Genomic DNA, 25,714 nt, shown 5'->3' on the forward strand with positions numbered 1-25,714 from the left:
CAAACCTGTCCTAAAAAACCTCATCTGCTCTCTTCTGTTGTGCAAACAAATGAGCTGATGATGTCTACGTGTATAGGGCTGTGTCATTTCACTTGTTGCGTTCTGTTAATGCTGCCATTCTTAGGTGGATTGGTCATATGCCTTCAACAGCTCTATCCTTCTCTTGCCTGCTCTTCTTTCCCTCATCTCAACAGTTTCTTTCCTTTTAGTTGTCTTCTGGCTGTGTAAAATGTAGAAGCCTGAGCCAGCAGATTGTGTCATCGGATGGCCGCAGAGCACAGCGATGCACCAGTGGGGTCAGCTTGATGGCCCACAAAGGTTAGTGGTAGGCCAATTACTTAACAGCTTAACTCAAATTAGAAATCCAAGCAGAATCTACTGAAGTTTGTTTGAAGAAAAAAAAAAAAGTAACAACCCCGTTCTGAGAACTCTAATGTAGACTGACCTGTAGCAATGCATTAGATTAAAACCACATATGTTGCTTTAAGCACCAGGATTGTATCTGCTCAGTGAATAATTAACCAGTTACACATGCGTTATATTCATGAAAGAAATAACACAAACACACAAAGGACAAGTGTCAGTAGACAGTTCCATTTATTTAAAACAGCAAAAAAACAGTCCCTTACAGTGGGGATTATAGTGGGAATTGAAAAGAACAATAATGCTTTTGGGACTACTGGCCACATAGAGGCAAAGCTGACATATGGCCACTGCTTTAAATTTCGTAAGAAAACTTGATCTTGGCTGCTCAAGTTGTAGTTTAAAAGTAATGAAAACAAACTTGCACATAAAACATGGGTAAAAGGTGTAGGTCAAGAATCAAGTGTCTGGTTTTGTTTCACCAAAATTTTAGAGTTCAGTTATTCATGCTAACATGAAAATGTAAGGTCACCAGTTGTTGTGATTCTTTGTTAACCTCAGCTGTTTGGCACAAAAAAATAAGAAAGTGTAGGAACACTTTGCTAGGTCCTTTATATTTTACTTCCCTCAAGCTTTCGCAGGGGCTGCATCGATCTTCCGGGGCAGAGCACTAAATTGAACTGTTTATTTATTTAACCATCAGTGGATCTATTTGGCATATCTGAATGGCAGCCAAGTAGCACTGCAGTCCTGATCTCCCAGGCAGTGGCAGTGGACGGCATCAGGCTCAGAAGCTGCAGTAGGATCCCCAGTGTGGGATCCAGCATCAGTGTTCTGAGAGCCCTTCTGATCAGCTGAGTGCTAATTAGCAGTCTGGACTAATATATGCCCTTAGTCCAAGAGACCTACTGCTAAAGACTACCTTGCCTCTTAACATGAGGTATTAACTAGTTAAGAAGTGCTCTTAACGTCAAAGATCATGCAAAGCATTCTACCCAAGAAGACTTTAACATGAAAGTAAGCAAAAATGAAATGCATATTATGTTTTTTGGTTATGTTCTTCTGCAGAGCAGCATGCTATGGCTGTATCAAAGAAAGCCAGAACAAACTGCAGCAGCACGTGGATTTGCTGTGGTGTATACCTGCAGTGTTCATCTGCTCTTTTTTCTGTGATGCAGAAGAAAATGCAAAGTTTTTCAGAAGCAATTGCTCAGCAGGTAAAGGCTTTCTGAACAGAACCTCTGCAACAGAACGAGCTTTCCTTTGAAGCATTTTATGTACAGCCAGCTACTTCAGCTGTTCCATTCCACTAAAACACTTAGGTGTATGTTTGTTTCTCCCCTCGCTCTTGCTGAGGGCCCCTTGTTCCTGTTCTCCTTTCTTCCTGCACTCTGATATAGCATCTTGTCAATAGCAAACGGTTTAATGCAATCTTAAATAAAGGAGTGCACGTACAGGGGCTATTCAAATGCTGCTTATATTCCCCCCTAGTTAGAAATTTCTACTGGACTTTCAGGTTGAGAAACTGATGTGCTTTGAATTATGTATAGCCTTCCCAAAGAATTGAAGCCCAACTGTAGAGCAGGATGCAGAAGCTGATGGGCTGTGCTAGTGGTGCAGTAAAAAGATCTAACTTTACGTTGTGTATGCTGAGCACATCTGCAAAAAGAAAAGTACAGGTCAAATAAGCAAGTAGAGTGAGGTCTCAACACTCTGCCTTGTTTGCTTACAACAAAGTTCTCCTCGCATTTATAAAGATGTGAATCTGGTGCTCAAATTACTGTGGGGCTGGAGCCATGCTTCAATTTGTTGTTAATTTTTTTCCTGAAGTGCCACAAAGGTCTGTTATATAATATATATGTATAATATTGGTCCATTAGCAGGCACTACCCCACAGGCACTGGTGCAGCAGTGCCTCCAAGTTGCATGCTTTCTCTAGCTTTTCTCCCTTCCCCAAGCACCACACAAAAGATAATAGCATTATTCCTTCCTCCTTTTCTATCTCCCCGTAAGGAGGAGGGGGAACACTGTGGAAGCTGCACTGTTCTTCACTCCTATCTCCACAAAAAAGTGGAAAGATCAACTCACAGCAATCCAAGTTTAAATATGGATTCCCAGCTTCCCTTATACCTTCGAAGTGAAACATTTTGAATTGTTAGCTTGTACTAAGTGTCCAATGTACGTTTGAATGGGGGAAAAAAAGGAGAAATGGAAATTTAGCCCAATTCTCCTGCAAATAGATGCTTTGTGATACGTACCACTGTGTCAATCTCTGCTGGGTCCACCATCCGAGACACCTCATCAAACTCTTCAGGAGACATGGGCAGCAGATTTTCTGGAGATTGGAGCCTGGATGGGTGGCTAATAGAAAAAGAAGAGAAAGAAACCTTCGCTAAAGAACTGAGGCGTAGTTGTGCTACCATGTCTGCCTCAGAATCCTCAAGTTCCATTAACTGTAGGGGAGCCGTTAGGTCAGGGCTTGAAGTGTGGTGATGGAGCACCTGGAGAAGGGCTGCGTCTGCCCAGGGAACACAGATTGTTTGCACCTGTGATCCTCAGCTGACCAGAAGGGGTGGGCTGAGAGTGGAGCCACCCATGGCTCATCTAAAGGCCAGCCACTGCAGAGAGCGTATTTCTTGAACCTGGGCTGTTTCATGGGGGAGTGCTGCGTTGCCAGAGAGCCCCTTCATCAGCTGGGTGAGTCAGTCTTCTTTCTGTATGTGATCACTGGTTTACCTGTGAATGTTTTGCCTTGGACTGTTTTTGTTTGTTTTTTAATCTATTTTTACTTTAAAATTTTAATTGCTTTAGTGATAACAGTATATAAACATGAGCTGATCATATCCTCAAAGAGAGGAAAGATTTGTTAGTGCCAACTGCAATTTGAATGTTATGTACATTGATGAACTACAGCTGAAAAAATCATGCTTAGTTCTTAGAAAAAACAGCATTTATATGAGAACTTACACTTCAGATACAGAGATGAGCTCAGTCCTGATGTAGCCGTTTCCCTTGGGAGTATCTGTATCCATAGGCTCTGGGGCTTCAAGGAAAGAGGAAAAAAAAAATAAGTGGCTTGGTTTTTTACTAGCAAGCTTATTTCCTGCTGCCATCTTTGTTGTTCCAAGTACAGCTTGTGGCCAAAACAGTATACAGATCTTTCTTGTGCATTTTATGGCACTACGGTTAATTCATTTCATTTCTTGCTCAGTTTTTGCTTTTCCACTATTAAAACAGGGAAACAGTCTCTCCTAAAGGTTCAGGTGGTTGTATCAACATACCCCATCTGGCCCCAGTATCAGTGCAGTGTAATAGTAAATATGACCATTATGGATCCAGCTGTTAGTGGGAACCTACTCTTTTGAAGTATATCACAGGCAAACACAGAAGTGCATTAGAGGCCACAGATAATCATGCTCTCAGGTTCTGAGCTGATTAGTGTAGTTCCTCTCTAGCAACTTTTTCTTAACCTACTGAAGTGCAGGTGCTGGTATTCGGCTTTCAGCTGAGCAGCACTCCAACATGGATCAGGCTGCTGAGATATTCAGTCCCACTGCTGCCTCTTCTTTCTATGCTATGGAAATGATCCGATGTCCAAGTAACTCAAGAACAAATACTCAACATGAGCCACTTAGAGCACTTACCCTCCTTAGGCCTGGAGTAATATTTGCCAAAGGCGTTGTCTTTGGGAATATCTGGGTACAGAAATCTCAGTGGATTTTCAGGAATGTTTTCAGCCGCCATCACTTTGTAGTTGCGAATGATATCAGGGAAAGTAACAGCAGAGAGCTCCTTCTTGGTGTATGGTTCTACTGAGTGGAACTGGGGCTCTACAGATGAGAGAAGAAATTACTCTGAGAGTTAGTTTCCAAGTTTCTTCTAGGACTTAGCAGAAAACCTGCAGATGTTTCCAAAAAACACAGGGCTCAGGTGAGCAAAAGGCTTTAAGCTGTGCTACCTTGGCAACCTTCTGTCAGCTAGTGACATTCAAACTTCACTGCTTATTAGGAAGTTTGATCCTAGAAAGCCGCTGAGGAACTCTTATGGGAAAAAAAAAAGAGACGTATGAAGCCTTCCTGAAAGCTCCAAATCCTGTCACTTTTTCTTTCTCAGTTTTTGGATTGCTTGGGTATGAGGACAGCAATGAGAAAGAATGAAGAGGTGATTCAAGCACGTGCAGTGCTTTCCCTATTCCAGCTGGAAGCAGGCTTGGGCTCATCCAAGTGAAGTGTCAACATCCAGGCAGGTAGAGTTGATTTAAGCAGTATGATGGGGGAGAGGCCTGGTAGGATTAAGGGAGATTGTATCTTTCTGCAGCTTCAGGGTTTCCAGGCTTCCCTGAATGAGGGTGAGGAAAAAGTAGCACAGCTAACTAAGGTATCAAGTAGTTCATCTGTCCATTCCTGGAAACTGGAGGAAAGAGAACTGTGAAGAAAATGAGGTAAGTGAATATGCAGTTCGCTTGGGAAGAACATGAGAATAAAGGAACAGATGGGATGGAGAATGAATTAAAGAAAGGCATATTGCGTGCAAGGTGAAGTAGAGACAGAGAACAATAGTGCAGAGGAGCAAATGCAGCTGTAGTGAACAGTTCCTGGAAGAGGAATCTCTGATGGAGGTGATATGGGGCTAGATGGAAGGAGACAGAGGTTATTTTTGAGTATGTGTACACGTGCATGCTGAAGATCTCTTGCTAAGAGGGAACCTAATTAGGCAGGAAGACAGTGTGTTTGGTCCATGCTTTAGAAACTTTCAGGTCAGAAGCTGTATCTGGGAAGTCTTAATAGACCTAGTTGAAAATTAGCACTACAGAGACTAAATAAGGTGTCCATCTGTTTGTGGCCTGCTGTTTGGCAGGGTGGAATTGCTAGGGTGGTATGTTGTGCTGTCTCACAGTGTGAAAGAGAAGTGCATGAAAACTTAGTACTCTTAGTGTATAATTCTAAGGCAGAAGTGTTCTCTGTTACCAGCTTACCATTCTGAGATCCTTCTACCCAGGTAAAGGTGATTGCTCCCTCTTTACTGCTTTCACTGAATCTCAGTAAAAATGTTCCTGGTCTTTGGTCCTTCAACAAAGCACGTTCTTTGTCTTTACTGATGAAACCCATGATACAGCTGTACGTTGGGAAGGGAAAAAAAAAAAGGAGAGTTAAACTTTCAATATAAAATCTAAGCTGTGCTGGTCTAACTAGGGAAACTAACAAGCTTTTTTCCACTTAAAAGAGCCGATGTATTTATGAAAGCCCCTTAGAAAGCTTTGTCCTGTGTGCAGCTGGGAAACCAGCAGTGGGACTGACAGGCTGGAGCTGCACGGTGGGAGCCATGAATCAGCACTGCTCCCCTCATTGCTCTTCCTTTTGCCTGGTGGCTTATCTAAACATTTATCTAAGCTTGGCATAAAAGAAGATGTCTCTTGCTATGAAAATTAGGCTGTGGAAGCAGAAGTCAAGTTGTGTGTGCTGCTCAGATCCTAACAGCAGTTTTAGCTTTAGAAGCATGTTAATGATTGTCTTCTGCCTTCCCATTCCTGAGTATGAAGCAAGGCAAGCGTTCTCCTAATACTTAGTCATTTGTTAAATGAGTCCCTGAACTTGTGTTCTATTCTTGTTAGCTGCTCATTTTCTGTTTGGAAGTGAAACAAGGCCATTATTTAGAAGGCTTAGACCAAACTCATCTAGAACTGGGTGGTTATAATTTGAAATCTGCTCTTGAATGCTGCAAGAGCAATTCTGCTGTATGTCCTGCAGACCTGTGGGATCCCTTGTGGTGAGGGAGCTGCTTGATAGGATTTCCAAATATGGAAAAATACAAACAGACAACTAAAAATGCACAGTTGTGAACGTGACTGAACCTGTTCTTGGCAGAAGTTACTTCTGAAATCGGTAGTACTGGAATGCAAGGCTTGATAACGCAGTATAAAAAGGCAAATGGAACTGATTTTCAACTTCAGACTTACTACTCTCTGTCCTATTATTAAAGACTAGTTCCCTGGCTCCTATGGTAGGTAAAGTTTGGTGTTTGGCAGCTGCCACCTACCGGAGGTTCACTATTATTGTCTGTGGAAGTCTTTTTTTGTTTTAAACGTGGGTGATCACTTTATGAATGATACGTTATTGTACTTTAGTCTTCCCTGACAAACACAAAAGGGGCTCTGTTGTGTAGGAAGAATCTACTTATAGCAGAAGCAGAATTGAGAAATTAAATGATCAGAGCCCTCCTCTGCAACTTGGACATCTGATGTTTTTTGCTTGAAGTAGCTGTATCAGTGAAATCTTCCTCACTGCTAGAATTTGTTTGCTTCAGGATTTTCTGGTTACAAGATATACTTGATTCCATTCCAAGTATCAGCACAAACAACCTCACAATGCAACCATGAAGTGAGAGGTTAGAGACTTGATACTTTTAATTTAATTCAGGTCTTACCCGTCGTTCCAGAGGCACAAGAGGTGTTTCTTAATAAGTTCCAGGATTCCCTCTATCCACAGCCAAAAAGGGAAACTTTTATCATTTAGGTTTTCCTGAAATTCAGAGATGGGGAAGCATGAGCGTTAACTGCAGAGGAAGCAAGCTCTTTGAAACAATGCCATCACCTTCCTGTTCTTGCATGTTTCTTCCCTTTCTTCTTCACCCCACCTCTACTTCAAAGGGACACGAGATACTGAAAATGAATCATGTGCTGAATCTTAAGGCAAGAGGCAGGGAGAAAGAAAAGGCAGCCTGAGCCCAAATTACTCACAGGTGTCACTGCTTAACTCTTAGACAACTGTGCTCGTTTAAGAATACAGAAAAGGCTCCGATTCTTGGATGGGCAGAAATATGAAACAGAACAAACACAAAGAAAATCTTAATTTCTCTTCTTAATAGAGTTCATACCTTGCAGAATCTTGTCCAAGGAATAAGGCCATCATGAGATCCTCCACTTGTTGGCCCTGAACAGAAAATATCAACTTCAGTCACAATCCATACATTACGGACAAGAAATGACTTAGAGCAGCAAATTCTGAGTGCTAACTTAAAACTCTGAGGTGGTGGACCAAGAAGGAAAATAAAAGGAAGGCTACTGTATTTTATAGGCTAGCACAGGGAGCACTTGTAAAGTTCCTATCTGAAGTTCACTGCATGAGAATGCATTTAAGCAGGCCACAGATTACAACACGAGCTTTGCCTAATGGGAGCACATCTCTTCTACAGCAGAGCAGGTAAACAGCAATCCATAAGCTTTTTTTGTAGGAGCTCAGCAGACTCTAGAACATCTTCAAGAATTTTTCTGTCTTAGAATCATAAAATGATAGAACGGTTTGGATTGGAAGAGACCTTAAACATAATGTAGTTCCAACCCCCCTGCTATAGGCAGGGACACCTCCCTCTAGACCAAGTTGCTTACTTGTAAACTTGTAGGCTTTGGTCTCAGAAAATGACTCCTAGGTCTGTCCTAAATATACTCTTCCTGTTTCTGTTGCAATCGTTTCCCCTCCTTATTTTAATAGTGTGTTTCACAATTGCATCAAAACTGCAAGGAAACCCCTGTGCTGTGACCACAGTATCTAGAGCTTTGCAGACAGTGAATGTATTTGGGACCTGCTTCTTTCCGTTACAGACTATACTTAGAATCTGGAATATTTTTTTAAGTAACTGCTTTTAGGTGCAGAAATGAGATTTAAATACCATCCTTACTAAGGCTTTCTGAAACTAAAGTATTAGGGGAACGTACCAAATCAAACAGTTCTATTCTGAGTTTCCTATGCAAACTCAGTAGCTGTGACAGATGCCCAGCCTCTCAGGCAAACTGACACATTTAGAAAACAAAACCCATGGCTGATCAGACTCTTAGTAAGGATGCTGGTTTTGGAGAATCTTTATTTGATATGCTTCAACAGTTCTGTAGTTTGTGAGCTTCAATATTGCAGCTACGTGTTGGCAGACAGAGTAAGCATTCCTTGCTGGGGCATATGTTAAGTTAAAGCTACTAGAGATATTAAAAAACAAACAAAAAAAAACAAAACAAAAAAACAAATTGAGCAGTTTTTCAAAAGGGAAAAGCAGCCTTAATTAGTGCTACCCTGGTATACAAAACTCCAAGGCTAGGGCTACAGATTTCACATCGCTGACCTTCTTTTGCAAACTCTTACTGTATTGAAAACTGCAAAACACTGCATTGCTACAGTGTGATATTGCCTAACGGGAAAAGGAGTGACAAGTTGCAAAAAACTTGAAATACATTGTAGAAAACCCATAGAACTTGCTTCAGTTCAAACAGGCCACCTGCTTGTTCAGCTGAACCAAAAAGCTTAGGGATAGAGGCAGACAGTACCAAGTAGTTTCTCTCCCAGCATGTTCAGTTGATCTGTGTTAAGTCCTCTTTTTGTCACCGAAGAGAACTGCCAGCTCAGAACTTCAGAAAGTTTAGACCACTTTGCACAAGGTGGGTTTAGAAAGAAGGACAAATTCTAGAACAGAATGGAAAAATACAATGTACAGTCAGTAAGCGTAAATTCAAGCTCTACCCCAGCTTGAACGCTTGAAAACTACACTTCTGATACTGTGCAGACTACTCCTATGTGCAAGGAAGGGAGAAGTGTTTTTGTTTTGCCTGTACCTTGGGATCAGAGGACAGCATGTTGAACCATAAGATAGAAGCCCATCCACTTGGAAGCTGGCTCACGTTAGAGATGACAATGATGGGAAGCGATGTGGTCTGAAAGGGACACAAAAGAAACACGTCAGAGTGCTCTGTATCTCTGCTGCAGTCCTTCACTAGATGACTCACAAAACTGTTTCCATTCTAACTCCCTGCTTTCTCTTTCATTGGAAACGTACACGCAGGGGAGAGAAATTCAGTATGATATACTAGGAAGAGTTGGGTGATTCTGTCAAATAGAGCTGTGACACAGGGGAAGTTAATTCCATTTCCTTCATTTAAGTATTTAAGTCTTACCTCTAGCTCTATTACTAAGCCAGGCTGGCACAGCTGTGTCTCAAAACTCAGAGAGTGAAGTTCTTCTGTTACAATAAGAGGACCCTTTGAAGATGAAGGAAAAGAAAAAAAAATAAAATCAAAATCTTTGGATTTTCTATAGGGGAAAACCCTCTTTCCCAAGGTTACTGGCTCTGGGATGCTCCTTGTCTGGACTTCAGAAACGGTTTACAGGCCCCAGTCAAGTGATAACACTCATTTCCTTGAATGTTGTGTTAGGATGGGTACTTTCTCAGCATCTCTGTTTTGGCTGCTACTCAGAAGCCACAGAAAAATCTGCAATTACTGGGAAGCCCTGTTAAAGTTAGTGCCAACGAGGGAGAGTCCTGAGGGACATCGTTCTGGCAGTAGCTCTCAAATGCAAGCATCTCCCACACAGATCGCTTCCCGGAAGTGCTGAACTCTACTGGTTGTGAGACTCCCCTGTGTTTTTTTAATGGGGTTGAATGGAGCATTGTCTTAAATATCTGAATGTTTTCTTGGCTTTGTGTTAAAGCTTTGTGAAGGAGGTCACTGTTGCATACCTCATTTGTTCTGTTTCCTGCGTTCTTCTGTTCTTTCAGTTGCTGCAAAAAAACAACAACAAAAATCTGTCAGTCACTTACTTTAGCCAGTAGCATACACAAATGTTTACATGCTGAAGTTCCTTAACAGTATGTAAACTTGCTGCACTACTGTCTGGTCCTTCGTGGTACCAGTCTTTTATTAAGTATTCATTTGTGAAAATATCATCTGCACCATTAGGATGCAATGTCTTTTACATAAGAGACTTCAGAAGCGGAATGAAATCAGAAAGGATGAGATGAAATACTGGTTTATTAAACAAAACCTCAGAATTTGTTGTCCAGTTCAGGAAACTGGTAGTGTTTCTTCTGGATAACAAAGAGACTTCCACATGAACTGGTTTAGGACTTGCATTTTTTTTCCTTTCCTGTTGCCATGACAGAAGCAATCTAATTCACTTGTCACACTCTGTAAATCCAGAGTTGTATAGTCTAAAAACACTGACTTTCTTGTTGAAAAGGAATTACTTAGTTTTTTGTTCCAGTCTCTAAGATCTTTAAAATACTCCATGCTCTTCTTTCTCTGAGTCCTCCTCAGAAAAAGCAAAAATGCTATGTCTAGGCTTCTTCTCTTCCTCCAACCAACTCCTTACAGCATGAAACATATGGCAGCTAAGATTTTTTTGCCTGTCTGGCCCTATTTCAATGACAAAAGCAATACCATTTCGATTGAAACAGGCCAAAGATCTTGAAAAAGGAAGATCATGTTAATTAATGGTTCCTCTTTTACACAAGTAAACAAGGGTTTCAATGAAAAGCAAACTGTCAGCTTCCTACCACACCCTCTGCTCACACAATTAAATGTGTAAATTAAAGAAAGGCTCCTACCAAATGCCTGAATTCTGCTGCTAAACTTCCATTAGTAGATTCTTCCATGTTCATTACTTTGGTGTTTGTTCCTAGAATATTAAATTTCCTGAATCTACAGAAAGAGAGAAAAGAATTAGGGGGCTGAAATTATTATAGGAGCCCAACTTCAATGTATCTAACTGTGAAGCTACTTACCCTTTGACTGAGTTCTTTTCATTTACATCTCTGTCAAAAAAGAAAAATTAAAGATCTTCTAAATATTCTGTATATGGCAGATCTGGTTGTTCTAATAGTTGATTAAGAACTGGTAAAAATGCTTGTGTGAAATCTCTTGTGTAAGAGAAGCAATTGGTTTGAGCAGTCAAAACATGCACTGCCTTACAGAAGGAAAGGAATGCGACATACTTATCAAATAAAACTTTCACTTTCAGGTTGTAGTTCAATTCCTGCAATTTCACCAGCAATCTGGGGGGGTGAAAAAGAAATAAAAATGACTACCACTGCAAAAGATAGCAGCACTATAAAGGAAACGCTTATCACAGATATATTTAAGCTGCAGAACTCAAAATCATGTACTGGCCCCAAGCCTGCTCTGTATAAGCTAATGAAGATGAAGTGACAGGATAAATTAGCAGTGTCTGTACAACTGATCCCAGCTCCTGATTTAGAGATAAAAATAGATTGGCAAATGAGTTATTCACGATCAAACAGTCTGCATGTTCCTGACCTACTACTGGCTGGTTGTGTTTCTCAGGCACTCCATCATCACCACCCCAGTCAAGGGTAAAAACTGAAAGTTAAATGTGTTAGAAGACATGCTGCTGCCATGTTACACTATCCTTGTCCCCCTGAGCTCAGCACTTGGTCTACCTGTAAGATGTGCAATCCTCCCAGCTGTAGGAAGCCAATCAAATGAAAGGCTTAACACAAAAGAAGGAGAAACAGAAAACATACCTCAGCTTCACAGTAAACTGTACTCCTGTCTTCAGGACTAATGGCCTCTGTGGGTGTGTTGGCATGCAAGGCTGTCTCTCTACCACAAAGGAGCTATGAAAAGAACAGATGAATGCCTTGATTTGTTAATGTATTCTTTAAGGAACATGAAGTTACATACAGAAAGAACTTGCAAAGAATGGGGATTTACCAAGAATACTGCATGCTTTATCTATTAATTCATTCTGTGCGTGGGTTTCTTTGCTTGCTTCAGTGGGGTTAATTTTAAGACTTCATAAGGTATTGTTTTCCTAAGTACATGCCCTGTCTGGGGAGGACAAATACCATCTCCAAATTCCCCGAAATCAAACAGCGTGTAAATACGGAGGTAACTTGTGGAATTCAGGTGAGGAATTTGGCTTCACTTGCACTTCTCAGCTTGTGTTACAGCACCGTAACACGCACCCAAGAGCTAGATCAGCTAGACTGGGGATTCAGCAAGGGCTAGCTAACCCCACAGCAAACTCCTGAGGCGAACCTGTTCTAACGCACTCCAAACTGTTCCTATCACGAGTGCCGTTTGTGCAGCACTGTGCTGTACAGACAGGTATATTGCATTTGCAGGTCCTGGGCATCTTAGCAAGTTGAGACATTTCCCTCCACTTGCACGTGAGAAAACTAGACTAATACAGCCCTTCCCTGTTGACCTTCACTAGACTGAAGACTAATACCTATGCTCTCTAACTATAGACTAGTGGTTAAGGCACGTGAACGGGTCTTTGTCCCCTTACAGGGGGTTACATACTGCATCTAAGCCTCGGTTCTGTATCTGCTACTCTCAAATCTTCTGCAGCACAAACTATTGTCAACTATATGTTTAAAGAATGAGACTGTGAAGCTACACGTAGCACGTAATAGCTACAGTAACTTGTGTCATAGAGGCGGGACTTAGGTAGGGCTGCTCTCCCTTGTCTCTTGCTGGAGACAAGGAAGATGCAGCCAGAGCCAAAAGGAGGAAGAATCTAGTATTTATCTTGGGCACAGCTTGGTGTGGATGCATCCATTTTCCTACATCCATTTACTTGAGCTGATTTGCAGGGTTGAAGCTGAAAGCAAGAAATGGATTGCTGGACTAGGAATTTGATTCTGTAATCGATACACATTGTAGCAAAGCCCCTGCTGACCTAAATGATGGCAGCCCACAAACCCTTTCCACAAGCCTAAGCCTCTGGAAAAACAAAAAAGGAGAGAATCTCGAAATAGTCAATTAATGTTTGTGACAAATTCAGGAAAACCTCAGAAAATGCAAGTTAGCGTGCATGAAACGCTGAGCAAACAGAAGGGAAGACTCCAGATCCATTCATTCACACAACCACAAGAAGGCTTTTCTAGCCTGTTACCTCTGGATAAGCTGTTTGAAAAGGCTGTGCGTTCGGTCCTGCAAAACTTGTTTGTTTTTTGTGATGGGGTCAGGGTCATAAGTAAGTTTCTGCTCCAGTTCCTCAAGCTTTTTGAGCTGCTGGCGAACTTGCTGCAGGCTTTCAGCAACAATGGTGAACCTACAATTAGACAGTTCTGTTATTTTTAGCACGTTTTCGTTGTAACAATGCTGAGACAGCAGCAAGTTAACTGTCCCTAAGGACTGCAGGGGTAGCATTGCTTGCTCATTGGAGATGCGATAGTAAAATCAATGACCCTTAGTTAAGCTGTGGCAGAATGAAAACATAATCAGCACACGTGGCATATCTGACAGGCCTGGTGATCTGTCATACTTTGAGTGCCTGACTTGACTAGAGGCTTACCAGTTCTGTAGCTGGTCAAGACAGGCGTTGGGTGGGCCACCAATGCATGCAGTCTGTTGCCTACGTTTCCACTCCACCAGCTCCTCATTAATAAGAGCACTCTGTGTGTGCTCCGTGGTGTTCAACAGCTGTATTATCTTGGTCACCACTTCCTAAAGGAAATATTGAAGTAACCTGTTTATTAAAAATACTTGAGCTAAATCAATAATTATTTTTCTGTATAATGCTGTGCCTTGCAAAACTTGTCAATGACTTTTAAGTAATAGTTCCTTTCTATCAATAGAGCAGTTCTTTCAACCTACCTACCTCTTCTTAGTTAAAGCATTAGCTAGGTTAAGTGGATAAACAACATAAATTTAGTACTACTGACTTCTAAAGAGGTGCATTTCATCCACATACCTCCTAAGTGTATACTTGGGACCCTCTAGTGTTTGCTGGAAATTTGAGCACTGCAGCGAGTAAATCTGCTTAAACAAAATATAGCTGCAAACTCTTTGATTGCTCTTTTTCCCCCTTAAAAGCATGACAACTGATACTACATTTCCCTGGTGTTCTCTGAGCTGTACCCGATCGATTTTGATAAAGGCAGCTAGAAGAGAAATATTTCTGCTCAGCAATATTCTAGATTTCTATTAAGGATGGAAAGAACTAAGTGTTGCTTCATATGTGAGCAGAGTTTTTTGTTTTTAAATAGGAATGACAAGTCATTCCAGTGAGAAAACTAAGATGTTACCTTTCTCTTGATGTCAAGTAAGAAAAACATCTTTTGGAGATTCATCTGTTCTTTCTTACATTCCTCTTGTGATGCACCATTGGGCTCATACTCTGTAAAATAAGTCCAAATTGTGAATCTGAGGTTGGAAAACTGCAGCAGGACAAGGTCTTGTGATTTCAGGAAAGATGGAGTGAGAAAAAACCTCCCATGCAGTGTGCCCTAACTACCACTTCAACTGCCCACTGACCTTAAGCTAAAAACACCCATGTGCCTTATGGAAACTCTGCCTGCCATGAAGTACAAAGAGCAAGAATGGGGCTCGATGCTCCCTTTTCCAACCACAACCCTCTTCTAAGGGCTAATCAACTGTAAATTTGTGTTGGAAAATAAAGCTTTTTTTGAAATAAAATGGGGGGAGGGAGGAGGGGAAAAGAGCTATATATACAAAAATGAACCCAGTGTGGTCAGAATCTGCATGGTTTGCTGCTTCTAGAAGTAAATGGGTGTAAAGGACAAAAGAACACTGCGTTAGCAAAAAAAGCTCTTGTAAGAACAGACAAAGAAAATCTATTTTGGGGAATTCAGGTTTTAGCATAAAGCAGAAATAATGGAGGAGAGATGTGATCAGTAAGTTTGCATATAAAATTTAGTTTCCTGAGGTAAGAATAAACTCTGCTATCTTATGAACTGCACGCAATAAGGTATGTCCTCAGTAAATTACCTCTATTCTGGAAGGTTTTATGTTTAAAGTCATATTCGTCTTGCACATCCTCTAGTGTCTTGATGTCTTGTTCTACATCCTATAAAGCATGAATGAAGACCGAACAATTACTCAATTTTACATTATGCAAGACTGTGTCTGACCAGGATCTGCCTGCCAACAAGCACTTACACTGATGAATGTCCTTTCTTGGAATTCCGTAAGAGGAAATATTCTAAAGTTAACCACTATCTAGTTACCTTCCCTCTCTCATTTTAGCAAACAAAAATCTGTCCAAAGTAAAACACAAAGCCCTCAGTGCCTGGCCATACCCGTTGAGAGAACTTAGAAGAACCTAGGCGACCATCTGGGACAGCATATGGCATCTTCAACTTTCTTCAAACTCTCGAGTATTGCATGAAAAAAGCTTACTCTTGGGACTGTATTTATTAACTATGCTAACAGGAGAAAAAAAAATCTCTATCTTCTAGTAAACAAAGAAATGTCAATTTATCATCTTTCTTTGGTTACATAGTATTCCATATAGGTAACATGTTTTTCTTGCTAAAATTTAAGCACAATAAATTTGATATGGCCACAATAGCCAAATCCCAATCCGTACTGCAGTGCTATTGACAAATACTGATTTGCTATGTATCAGTGACTGATAATAGAGTAGAAAACCAAACAGTTGCCTAATTTACACTTGTTATTTAAAGAATACTTCATGCACTGAAAACTCTTCAACACGTACGATTTAACAAGCACTACTTCAAATACAGCTGGAATCATACTATACTTACTGTAACACTGTTTTTTACAGCCTTAACTTTCGCATCGAGCTCCTTCTGTTTGTCCAGCATCCCAGTCATGGTGTTCTGTACACCTCCCACTTCCATCTGAGTTAGGGAAGCAGAACAAAATCAGAAGTCAAACAAGACTGAACTAGCAGCAAATACTTCTTAATTAATGTCAGTTGTTGGCTTTTGTTGACCAACAGCCTAGTTGAGGTATTACTTGTTCTGATGAATCATAGTACTTTTTTTATAGAAGTGACTTGTGAAGAAAAAGCAAGGGTGCAGAAATGTCTTGCATGTGGAGATGTTGCATGTTTTGTCATAGCAGTAATAAGCTATAAAAAAAACTTCTCTGCACAAATCTTTTTTGTTTTATTTGCTTATCTTCATGTATTTTCTAATTACATTCCAGGAAAACAGCAACGCTGACGCCTGGATCGCATCTCCTTTAAGTGTTAGATTTATCCACTCTGGTTCTGGTGAGGAAAGCAAGAGGCACAAAAACAAGACAGGCTGGCATACAGGGTAATGCAGTATGCAGTTTATTTCCTACAAGGCATTAAAGCAAACTTCAGATCACAGCACTGGAAGGTTTCATTTCAGAAACTCATAGCGTGTCTTCTCTCAGGTAGAGTTCCAGTAGTTTCAAAGACAGGATTTTTGTTCCACGTGTAACTACTATAAGTATTAGAAACATAGTTTTGCCAATGCAGGCAACTTAGAAACTGGCAAAGGTTCCCAACATAAGTTTAAATGGAACCATGATGGCAATTTGAGTATTGTCTAACAGAAGTGTCTCTTTTTTACGGTGCTTATAAGTTGGCTTGTTCTGAGAAATAAGAATCATTACAGGAAATCAGAGGGTAGGGTATGGTGTTTCCTACAGTGCCAACAATATGTGGAAGAAGATTTATTTCCTTTTTTTTTTAAAATGATTATGAATAGAAACAGCTGGAATGCTGAAAAGGAAGTTTTGGGTGCTTCATTTTTATAAGCCAGCACAGAATCTGGCAGCTGCATTGCAGCTCTGAGGAAAGTATCTGGGAATGGCTTTGCTCAAGTTGCATAGTTAAGAGAGCAATTTCAGACACAGCTGCATTAGGATGAGTGTTGAAAGCCTGTGCTCCAATGCTCTTAATTCTCTCTGTAACACTATCAAAAGTTTGCTGTAAAGGGAAGAATTTCTGTCTCAGAACATAATGTGCTCAGTCAGTTATCGCTTTATTTCAATAGTAGATTGGACGTAGTACATGGCTTTCTTAACTGTGGATTTTTTTTTAATTGCAACACAGTTCTTGGAAAGGAAAACTCAAACAGATGCGCTGCCAAAGAACTGATGAGGAGAAGAATATGCTTTGCCTACGGTTCAGTGGTTCAGTTTCAAATACATAAATTAAATATTGAGTGTAGCCGGGAAAGAAGAATAGCGTCACTTTGTGAGACAGTCCACAGACCCACTAAAGCTCAGCTGCTCAATAAAGAGTAAATCAGGAATAAAACGGAGAAGGAAGAAAGCTGCAATCTTCTTGGAGAAATAAGGCAAATGCTATTGATTAAAATGTAATAAAATCTGATGAGCACCTTAGGCCATAGTTAGAATTAAAACCAGTTGTGCACATTACTCAAAGAATCAAAATTACTTTCTTGCCCTTTCCGCCTCTGAATAGCTCATGCTACTCAAACCAGCTGGTGTGTCCCAAGTAAAGGGCAGACAAAACTGCAGTGGACTTTTCAAAACTAACTTACCTGATTAGACAATTGTGCACTGTTCAATATTTTCCTCTCCTCTTTCAGACAGTTGTGGATGATCATTGCCATGTGTATCGGGTCTTCTTGGAAGTTATCCTGGCATTAAATATGGGCTATTGTTAAACTTCATATGTGTAATCTCTTGTATTTCATTAAATCAATTGACAAAAATAACATTTGTCTGGTTAGACCTGAGTTTTAACTTGCTTCAAGACCACAAGGACTGCAACCTCTAAGAAGTAGTTTTTGCACCTGTTATTTTACTTGGTTTTGTGAGGGTACAAGGAGTTGATGGGACTCGTCACTTAACAATGAGAGAGGGCTGGAGATGTTACTGGAAAAAGGAAGATAGTACACTGTAGTCCTGGAGATACTTTGTCCTCCCTCAAGAGCCACACTTCCACACCTTGGAGGTATAGCTGCAGTTTTTGAAGAGGAGTTCTAGCTTCACAGGTACAGCTCTTGCTCAGGAAGATAAAGGAGGGATGTTGGTTGGCACTTGGGAACGTACGGACAAGGGAAATAATCAAATCCACAAATACATTCCGCAGTGCCATCCACTACCCAGTCCTTGCTGGGTCCTTCTTTTTGCTAGTATAATATGATGTAGAGAAGTACAGATTCCTTGCTATTTATTGTGATTCTGTAGCTATATGTAAGGATTTATTCTCCTGTGTCTCTTCTGCATCAGAGACTTCTCAAGACACTGAATGAACTGCTCGGGGAAGTAAAGGGGCAAGCAAAACTGCATTCCTGTACGTACTCCAAATACATGCAGTAAACACCTTACAAACCACAACTTCTGTTTCTTGAGTTCTCAGAAACTGTAACTGTACTGTTAATGAAACTAACTTTGTATCTGTAGCCAACTGAAAACAAAAATAAAAATGGACTAACGTTTGAATTCTGACTTTTAAAATTAGGGTACTCAAATAATCTCTGGAAAATCCCTCGTGGCAGAATATTCTGCGTAGGGACATCCGACTGCAGTATGGGAGGTATTTAAACATATGCCAGGGCATACCTGAAGATTACGTTTGCTTTTCCTTATATTGTGTTGCAGCAAAAAGTTGTTTTCTATCAAAAATCGGCTAAATTGATCGTCAAGCTGTGACAGCAGGTCATGGAATAGCACCGTAGCAAAAGATACGTTGTTGGCTGCATGTTCCCTAGAATAAATTCAAAGTATGCTTGCGTTAAATACTTTCAACCAGCATCCAAAACGCACTACAGAGAACGTTTTATTAATCCCCAGCTCCAGCTGTAATACGTGTGAGCAGGAAGAGCTGCTTTCAACATGTTAGTCTCTTTCTCCCACCTTCTGCTTTGCTTTCCTTGATAGAGAACTGTTGCTATTCCTCTGTGCCACTCTTGCCACATGTTGTGTGACATCACTGACCCATTCCATGCATATCAGAAAGCTGGAAGTGACTCTGATGCATATGGACATGGTATAGAGCTAAACGACACTCTACAGAACTTTTGGAAGACAGTTCCAAGTTGATGAATGGTGAGAGCGTGGGGTTCCAGGGCAACTGATTGCCTTAAAATAGCTGCTTTTGTTTGATATTAACCGATGAAAACAGTAAATGGTATACTTGTTACTCTAGATGTCAGGTTCCCCTACGTAGATTAGATTCCCACCCCTTCTCAAGACTATCAGCTGCACAGCTAACCAAGTGTCCTACCAGCAAAGGTGTCCTTAAGTCCCTAGCAGCTTGCTTCCCCGCTACTTTCCCGCTATCTGTCACTCTCCATGCACCAGAATGTTTAGTATCATATAACAACAAATGTCAATTTTATGCTTACCAATCCTGGTTTTCCAGCCACTGTGCTAGGTACTGCCTGATTTCCATAGGAAAGCTGTCATCGTACAGCTGGTGAACTTGCTCCAAAAACTTGGAGTCAAGTTGCTGTAGCTGGTACCACTGAGTCATCCTGGGAAGCGGGGAATAAAAGCAGTGTAAGTGTAAATGCTTAAGATAACATTAGAGCTGAACAGGTGAAAAGTCACTCATTCCAAGTTTTCATTAAAATGGTAAAATTGGAGGTCAGGGGAAAATTGAAGGAAAACTGCTCTAGCAAACAGAAGCATGTTCTGTTTTTCGATGAAATGGAACAAACTAACAACTGAAACATCATTCAACTTCTTCTGTGCTGCTTTTAATTAGAAAAACTGAAAATTAAGACCGTCCTTACACTAGTTGCGTCGACAGAAGTCAGTCAAAACTTAAACCACTCTTCCCTATGAAAAGTTGCATTTTTTTTCCCTCTGAATACACGATTTTCACAACATGGAAAGTATCAGCACTGCTACTGCTTGTAGGGGAGCTGTTAGGTCAGGTCTTGAAGCGGTGATGGAGCACCTGGAGAAGGGCAGTGGCTGCCCAAGGAGCACAAATTGCTTGCACCTGTGATTCCCAGCTGACCAGAAGGGGTGGGCTGAGAGTGGAGCCACCCATAGCTCATATAAAGACCAGCCACTGAAGGGAGAGCATCTCTTGGATCTGGTCTTCTTCATGTGGAGTGCCGTGTTGCCAGAGTCCCTTCACCAGCTGGGTGAGTTTGACTCTTCTTCCTGTATGTGATTGTTGCCCTACCTGCGAATGCTTTGCCTGGTATTGTTGAGAGCCTGTCAGAAGCAGTTTTGTTTCTTTATATTCAGTTTAATTCTCCCCTCTTTTAGTTTGAAGTCTTTCCCTCGTCCTGTCATAACAGACGCTGTTAAAGAGCACGTCCCGTTCTTTTTCACAGCCCTTCAGAGCCTGACGGGCTGCTCCTAGGTCCCCTCGGAGCCTTCTCCTGTTCTCCCTAGGTCGCACTTTCCTTCCAACTCCCAGACTTCAGGCTAAGGCAGCGCTCTGTGCAGCAGACGCAGGTTGCTTACAGCTGAGCCATAAGCTAAGCGAAGCCATGCTGAACAGTGACCGCCATTACAGCGCGGCAGCAGGAGCAGACGGTCAGTCCAAGGGTCACAGCTGACCCTGAGGGAGATGAGGTGCAAGCCCGCCCTGCCCTCGCCCATCCCCGCGTTGCCCGCACTCACCCGCTGGAACAAGCCGCCCCGGCACTCCGCTGGCGCCCCTTGCCCGCGCCCAGAAATACCCGCACGGACGCGGCCATGGGGACTCGTCGCGGGGCCAATGGGAGCCCGGCCCACGCCGCCTGGACCAATAGGCACACGCGGCGCTGCCAGGCGCCCCGCCCCCTGCCCTTTTTCCTTTTGGAGGAGCGGAGGGTCGCGAGCTGGGTTGCCTCTAGAAGCGTGCGGCTCTGTGGGTGCGCGCGGGTCTCATGTGTTAGGGAAAGGCTGCGCGGCCTGTGGCGCTAAGGAGAGAGGGGAGCAGCGTGACGGTGCGTGTCAGAACGCAGTGTGTTCGAGAAGCAGCGTGTAACGAAGTAGGATACGCGAGACACAAGCGAGGCAGGGCCGCTGTTTTCCCAGTCCCGGGCTGTCTCTTCTTGCTCGGTTCCCTCAGCGCTGCCGCCCCGTTCCCGCCCGGCCGACTGCAGACCACCCGGACGGCCGCCCGGCCCCGTGCGGCACAGTGCGCAGGCGCGGTGGCGGCTCTCGTTAGGAAGCGCTGCACCACGTGATTTCGGGGAAAGGCTCCCGTCGCCCAGAAAGGGCCCGTTGGCGGGAAGGCGAAACCGAAAGCTTTGGCACTGTCCCCGCCCCGCCACAATCTGTGTCCGAACTGCGGGCGGTGGAATCTTCCTACAGAGCCGGGGTTGGAAGGACCGCTGTGTTCAACTAGCACAACCGTCAGCTCGTCACCATCGTGCCTACTAAACCATGTCCCTCAGTGCCACAACCCCACAGCTCTTGAGCACCTCCAAAACTGACCTTGCGTTCAGCACAGAGGGATGGTCGCCTCCCTGCCCCTCCTGGTTGCACGAGCTTTGGTACAAACCAGGATGCCATTGACCTTTTTGGCAAATTGAACATGCGGCTGGCTTGTATTCACCTGGTTGTCCACTAAGACTCCAAGATCCTATTCCTCCATGGAGCCCTCTATCTGCTCTGCCTGAAGCCTATAGCGCTGCATGGGGTGTTTGTAACTGAAATGCAGGTTTTTAGCACTTGGGCTTGTTAAAACTCATTGGCTCAGCCCAGCGATCGAACCTATCCGGATCCCTCTGTAGGGCCTTCCTACCCTCAGGCAGGTCAAGTCTTCCTCCCACCTTAGTATTACCTGTGCACTTACTGAGGATGCCCCAGCGCTGGCCCCCTGAGGAACTCACGTGTGACTAGCATCACCAGCTAGACTTAACCCCATTCACCACTGCTCTGTGGGCCCAGTCCTCCAGTCGGATTTTACCCGGTGAAGAGTACACCTGTCCAGGCTGCAGGTCGCTGGCTTCTCCAGGAGAGTGCTGTGGGGGACAGCCTACCCAGGCTTCAGCAAAGCCTTTGACACTATGTCAACAGCTTTTCCCTCCATCACCAGCTGGGTCACTCAGTCGTAAGAGAAGATGTGGCTGCTCAGGCAGGATCTGCCTGCTACGAACCCATGCTGGAGCCTGGTCTGATCCTCTGGCTATCCCACACAGCCCACGATTCCACTCAGTATGATCTCTTCTATGGTCTTTCCCAGTTCTGAGGTCAGGCCAAAAGGCCTGTAATTTTCTGAATCCCTTTTCTGACCCTTCTTGTAGATGGGAGTCACAGTGGCAAGTGTTTACAGTAAAGAAAGCTCAGGGTGTTCAGCCCCTGCTGCACAAGCTGCAACATCATGGGTGGGGTAGGAGACCTGGCTGGGCCATGGAGATCAAGGCGGGCATGGAAATCCCCAAGGGTGGCCTTTATCTCTGCTTCCTGTGCTATCTGTCTTCGAGAAATACATGGAAAGATTGTACAACAATCTCTTGCTGTTAGTTTATGAACTATAACCCAGATTTCTATCCAGCAGACAGAAACTTGCAGGACTGCTTACAGATGGCAGGCAGTTGAGTGTTTTAATTGTTCCTGGCGTTCGGCCAGCTCAGACTTTTCATCCCAGTAAATATCTTTTGATATAGAGGTTTCCTTGTCTCGCGTTTCATCTTTATTGTAACTGACTTGTTAGGACATGCAGGGTCTTGTTTGTTCCCACCTGCTGTGTGAACGGTCAGTAAAGAATATAAACTTAATGGGGGATGCTTGGGTTCTTTTTGGTTTAGTTTGTATCTCCCACTCTCTTCAAACAGGGGAAACTTCTTAGCTGATGGAAGGTATGTGTAAATAGAAGGTCTGCTGGTAAGCTTTTTGTCTGGAAGCCCTGAGTACTCGTATGAATGTGAGTGCTTTATAAATATAACCAATAGGAAAATGGTAATTAATAGATCTTTACGTTTAATCTGAAACCTTATGGTAGGGCAGGATGGAAAGCACAGCAGAGTTCTGTTGGGTTCTTTTACTGTTATTTTTGACAATGCAGCTGCAAAACCCAGTGAAAGCGCAAGCGCTGTTAGTGAAAGTACTGGAGAGCAATGTCATCTCTTTTAGCAGTGTATGAGAGTGTCCCTTTTGATGTGCTTTTCTCTTTTCTTCACATTTTAGTTCCTTCCTCTGAGCTCTCGTCTTATAGAAGGACAATTTTTTTATTTTTTTATTTTATTTTATTTTTTTTTGTGGAAGAAGACTTGGTCAGTATATGTTTATTTAAAAAAAAATAACTTTTGTCTCTTCAAAGTAGCAAACTGAGAGCTGAAGTAGTATGCCTTCCAATTAAACCAACAAAGAAAACTAATACCAAAACCTGATCTGCAATCCTATTCAGCCCACAAGAGAAATAATTGAATTGTGCAGGGAGCAGAAAGGAAAGGGAGGAAGAGTGATTCACACGCAATCTGCACTTTTTTTTTTAACTGCATTTTTCATGACCTTTAGATGGGTGGAATCCATCCTATTTGTATTAAGATGGCGAAAACAGGTCAGAATAAAAAAATAGGCCGTGTGAGGTGAAGTTTACTTTGTTGCTGTTGAAGTCTTGTGTTGCTGTAGTTTGGACTTGTGCTCAACCAAAAGAAGTGGTCTTGAAGGTCTTTTCCAATGTAGACGATAGGTAATGCATGTCTCTATTTTTATCTTGGGGAATTCCACAAAAATCCAGGCGTCCAACTGTAAGCCAAAAACTCTTTTTATTCATACTGGTCATATAAATTACAGTTGTTTTCAGACATATATACACAATAGTCATTTTTTTAGGAAAATAATCTCTGCGTGATGCTTCGCGAGAAGAAATATGACTCTGCAGCTAGCTTGGAATCTCTGAGCCTGATGAACTACAGAGATGTTTGGTCACTTAATATCTAATCTGATATTACAGCAATGCCCAAGAAGAACTTCACTCCATTCTAACAGAGATGTTGCTTGCTAACGTCAGTGGTATGGGTGAGGGGGGGGAGTAAAGAAGAGAAATGAAACTGAAATCTAGGTCTGACTGATGCAAGGGGTTTGTTCGCATCCCAAATGTCTGTATTATTTGTGCTTCAGCATCTGCACCTCACGCACTTAGTAAATGTTTGTATGTTCTAAGAGCTTTGTATGCATTAGCCATTTATTTTGCACACGAGTTAAATCTGAATGAGGCTGCACGCCTGAAAGACAATGGCCCTGGAACTGCCATTTCATTATTCTATTAGCAGAATGTTGAGGGATAATACTGGGAAAAACAAACACATGAGCCAACATTAATCTATGCCAAAATGAGCGAAATGAAACGTTTTTCAAAGGCGGTGTAAAACAAGTTATCCTGCTCATGAAATGAGACTCTGACAGGCGTGTAACATTGTTATGTATCACTGATTGGCCCGTGGACAGAAAATGCTGTAGCTCTTGGGTAATTGTTTTTTGAAACTGTTCTTCCCAGCCTGCATGTACCAGATAGTATCCCAGTTTTTCCTAGCGTTGCCTTCCTCTCTCTCAGAACTTCTGCTGTGGTGACAGTCTGTGCTCGAGGTAATTTATCTTGGGGGAAAAAATAAACCCTGGATGTAACTGAATTTGGAGAGTGAGAATCTTCACTTTAAAATAGAAGCTAAACGGAGGGTGTATAAACAGATGATTAAGCAAATGTAATAAAAACTGATTTCCTCAGGTACCTTAAAGTCTTTAGTTGTCCTTAAATGCTGTTATCAGAAGGAAAAAAAAAAATCTGTTCTTATACCGTTGTATTTACAATTCTACGGTCAGTAATTCAGCAGGTAGAAATTCATACCTACTGGACCCCCACTGGAATCAAATGACCTGCTAGTGGGGATGGATTTGGCCTTTTATCAGTGTAGGCAGCAGTCCCAGGTGGCTATGTGTAACCTCTAGGTAGAAAATGTCTGTTTTACGTGGAACTGAAACAGAAGGATACCCAAGAATAGCATCATAATGGTTTCCAGGAAATAATGATTTACGGCGATGGTAGAAAAGGTATTTATTATGCTTCTAGCTCGTGCAGTATCCACTTGGTTGCTTATTTTTCCAGTATGTGAACTTCAGTCAGTTGAGTAAGGAGAACTCAGCTAGAAGGAAAAAAGAGAAGATCAGTTTCAGGGCAGTTAGTGCTGCTCATTCAAGAGGAGTTGCACATCAAACCTCAAGGTAGCTGTAGTCATTTTGACAACTCTTAAGACTCTTAAAATGTCTTTTCTAGTTCTTTACAAAATCTAGTACTTCTCTTTGGAAAACAGCTTAGGAAAAAGTTCTCAAAAAAAATTATGTATCTTTTTATGAACTTCTGTGCTTCTTGTAACCTATGGATTTGGACAGAAAGGCTCTTACTGGAATCTTGTTTTTGCAGTGAGCAGAAGAATGAATAAGAGTGCAGCAAGGCTGCTAAGACTGTTGATGACTAGGATATCCTGTTCTGCTGCAGCTTTCACTCTTGTTCCCTGCATTGCAGTGTTCTTTCACTGACACCTCATAGACAATAACAACTTTGCTTACTGTATTTCAGTACAGCACCACCTATTCACCTGGTATGTGAATTTGAGATAATCAACTCTATTTTTCCTCCTTTCTCATTTAGCAGGGTAAATAGAATGGAAAATGGAAATCAACAACAAAAACAATGAAACAATCAAACAAAAAATAGAAAACCAAGCTCAAAGAAACAACAAAACAAGAACAAAACCCTCTCGAAACTCTTTTCTCCCTTAATTTCTAGCTGAACTTGAACATGTTCCTAGCAAGAACCTCCAGCAATTCTCCTCCCATTTAGCAACAGTGAACCACTTCTCTAGTGCCCTTAAAAACTGCAGAATGATTCTATTTGACCCTCCCAAGCTCTGGGCAGAGCTGGCTTAAGAACTGTTGCATGTGTTTCAAAAAAAA

The 25,714-nt window shown here is 42.1% G+C and overlaps 2 protein-coding genes and 1 long non-coding RNA gene across 3 annotated transcripts in view; 1 reads left to right on the forward strand and 2 right to left on the reverse strand.

The window, feature by feature from the left end:
* Nucleotides 1-573: 573 nt before the first annotated feature.
* STAT1 (signal transducer and activator of transcription 1) lies at nucleotides 574-20,569 on the reverse strand. The gene is made up of 24 exons (XM_003207430.4): nucleotides 20,453-20,569; nucleotides 19,216-19,344; nucleotides 18,431-18,575; nucleotides 17,404-17,502; nucleotides 15,664-15,759; nucleotides 14,882-14,960; nucleotides 14,179-14,270; nucleotides 13,446-13,597; nucleotides 13,044-13,202; nucleotides 11,665-11,757; nucleotides 11,116-11,175; nucleotides 10,906-10,935; nucleotides 10,729-10,822; nucleotides 9,862-9,903; nucleotides 9,299-9,382; nucleotides 8,960-9,058; nucleotides 8,675-8,810; nucleotides 7,237-7,292; nucleotides 6,787-6,881; nucleotides 5,339-5,478; nucleotides 4,008-4,193; nucleotides 3,331-3,406; nucleotides 2,622-2,724; nucleotides 574-2,022 (listed from the first exon to the last, which is right to left on the reverse strand). Exons 1-24 carry the CDS (start codon nucleotides 20,527-20,529, stop codon nucleotides 1,999-2,001), a joined length of 2,346 nt encoding a protein of 781 aa, XP_003207478.1. The 5' UTR covers nucleotides 20,530-20,569; the 3' UTR covers nucleotides 574-1,998.
* On the forward strand, nucleotides 2,974-17,397 carry LOC109368473. The gene is made up of 3 exons (XR_002116539.2): nucleotides 2,974-3,060; nucleotides 16,070-16,182; nucleotides 16,950-17,397. It is a non-coding gene; the product is annotated as an uncharacterized LOC109368473 (long non-coding RNA).
* A 2,941-nt stretch (nucleotides 20,570-23,510) lies between the features above and the next one.
* STAT4 (signal transducer and activator of transcription 4) overlaps nucleotides 23,511-25,714 on the reverse strand; it is a 39,560-nt gene continuing 37,356 nt past the window's right edge. Inside the window, exon 24 of the mRNA XM_003207431.4 lies at nucleotides 23,511-24,903. Coding sequence (XP_003207479.1) covers nucleotides 24,877-24,903 — 27 coding nt within the window. The 3' untranslated portion in view covers nucleotides 23,511-24,876. The remainder of the gene's footprint in view (nucleotides 24,904-25,714) is intronic.

The sequence above is a fragment of the Meleagris gallopavo genome, chromosome 7, assembly GCF_000146605.3.
Source record: "Meleagris gallopavo isolate NT-WF06-2002-E0010 breed Aviagen turkey brand Nicholas breeding stock chromosome 7, Turkey_5.1, whole genome shotgun sequence".
NCBI classification, from domain to species: Eukaryota; Metazoa; Chordata; class Aves; order Galliformes; family Phasianidae; genus Meleagris; species Meleagris gallopavo.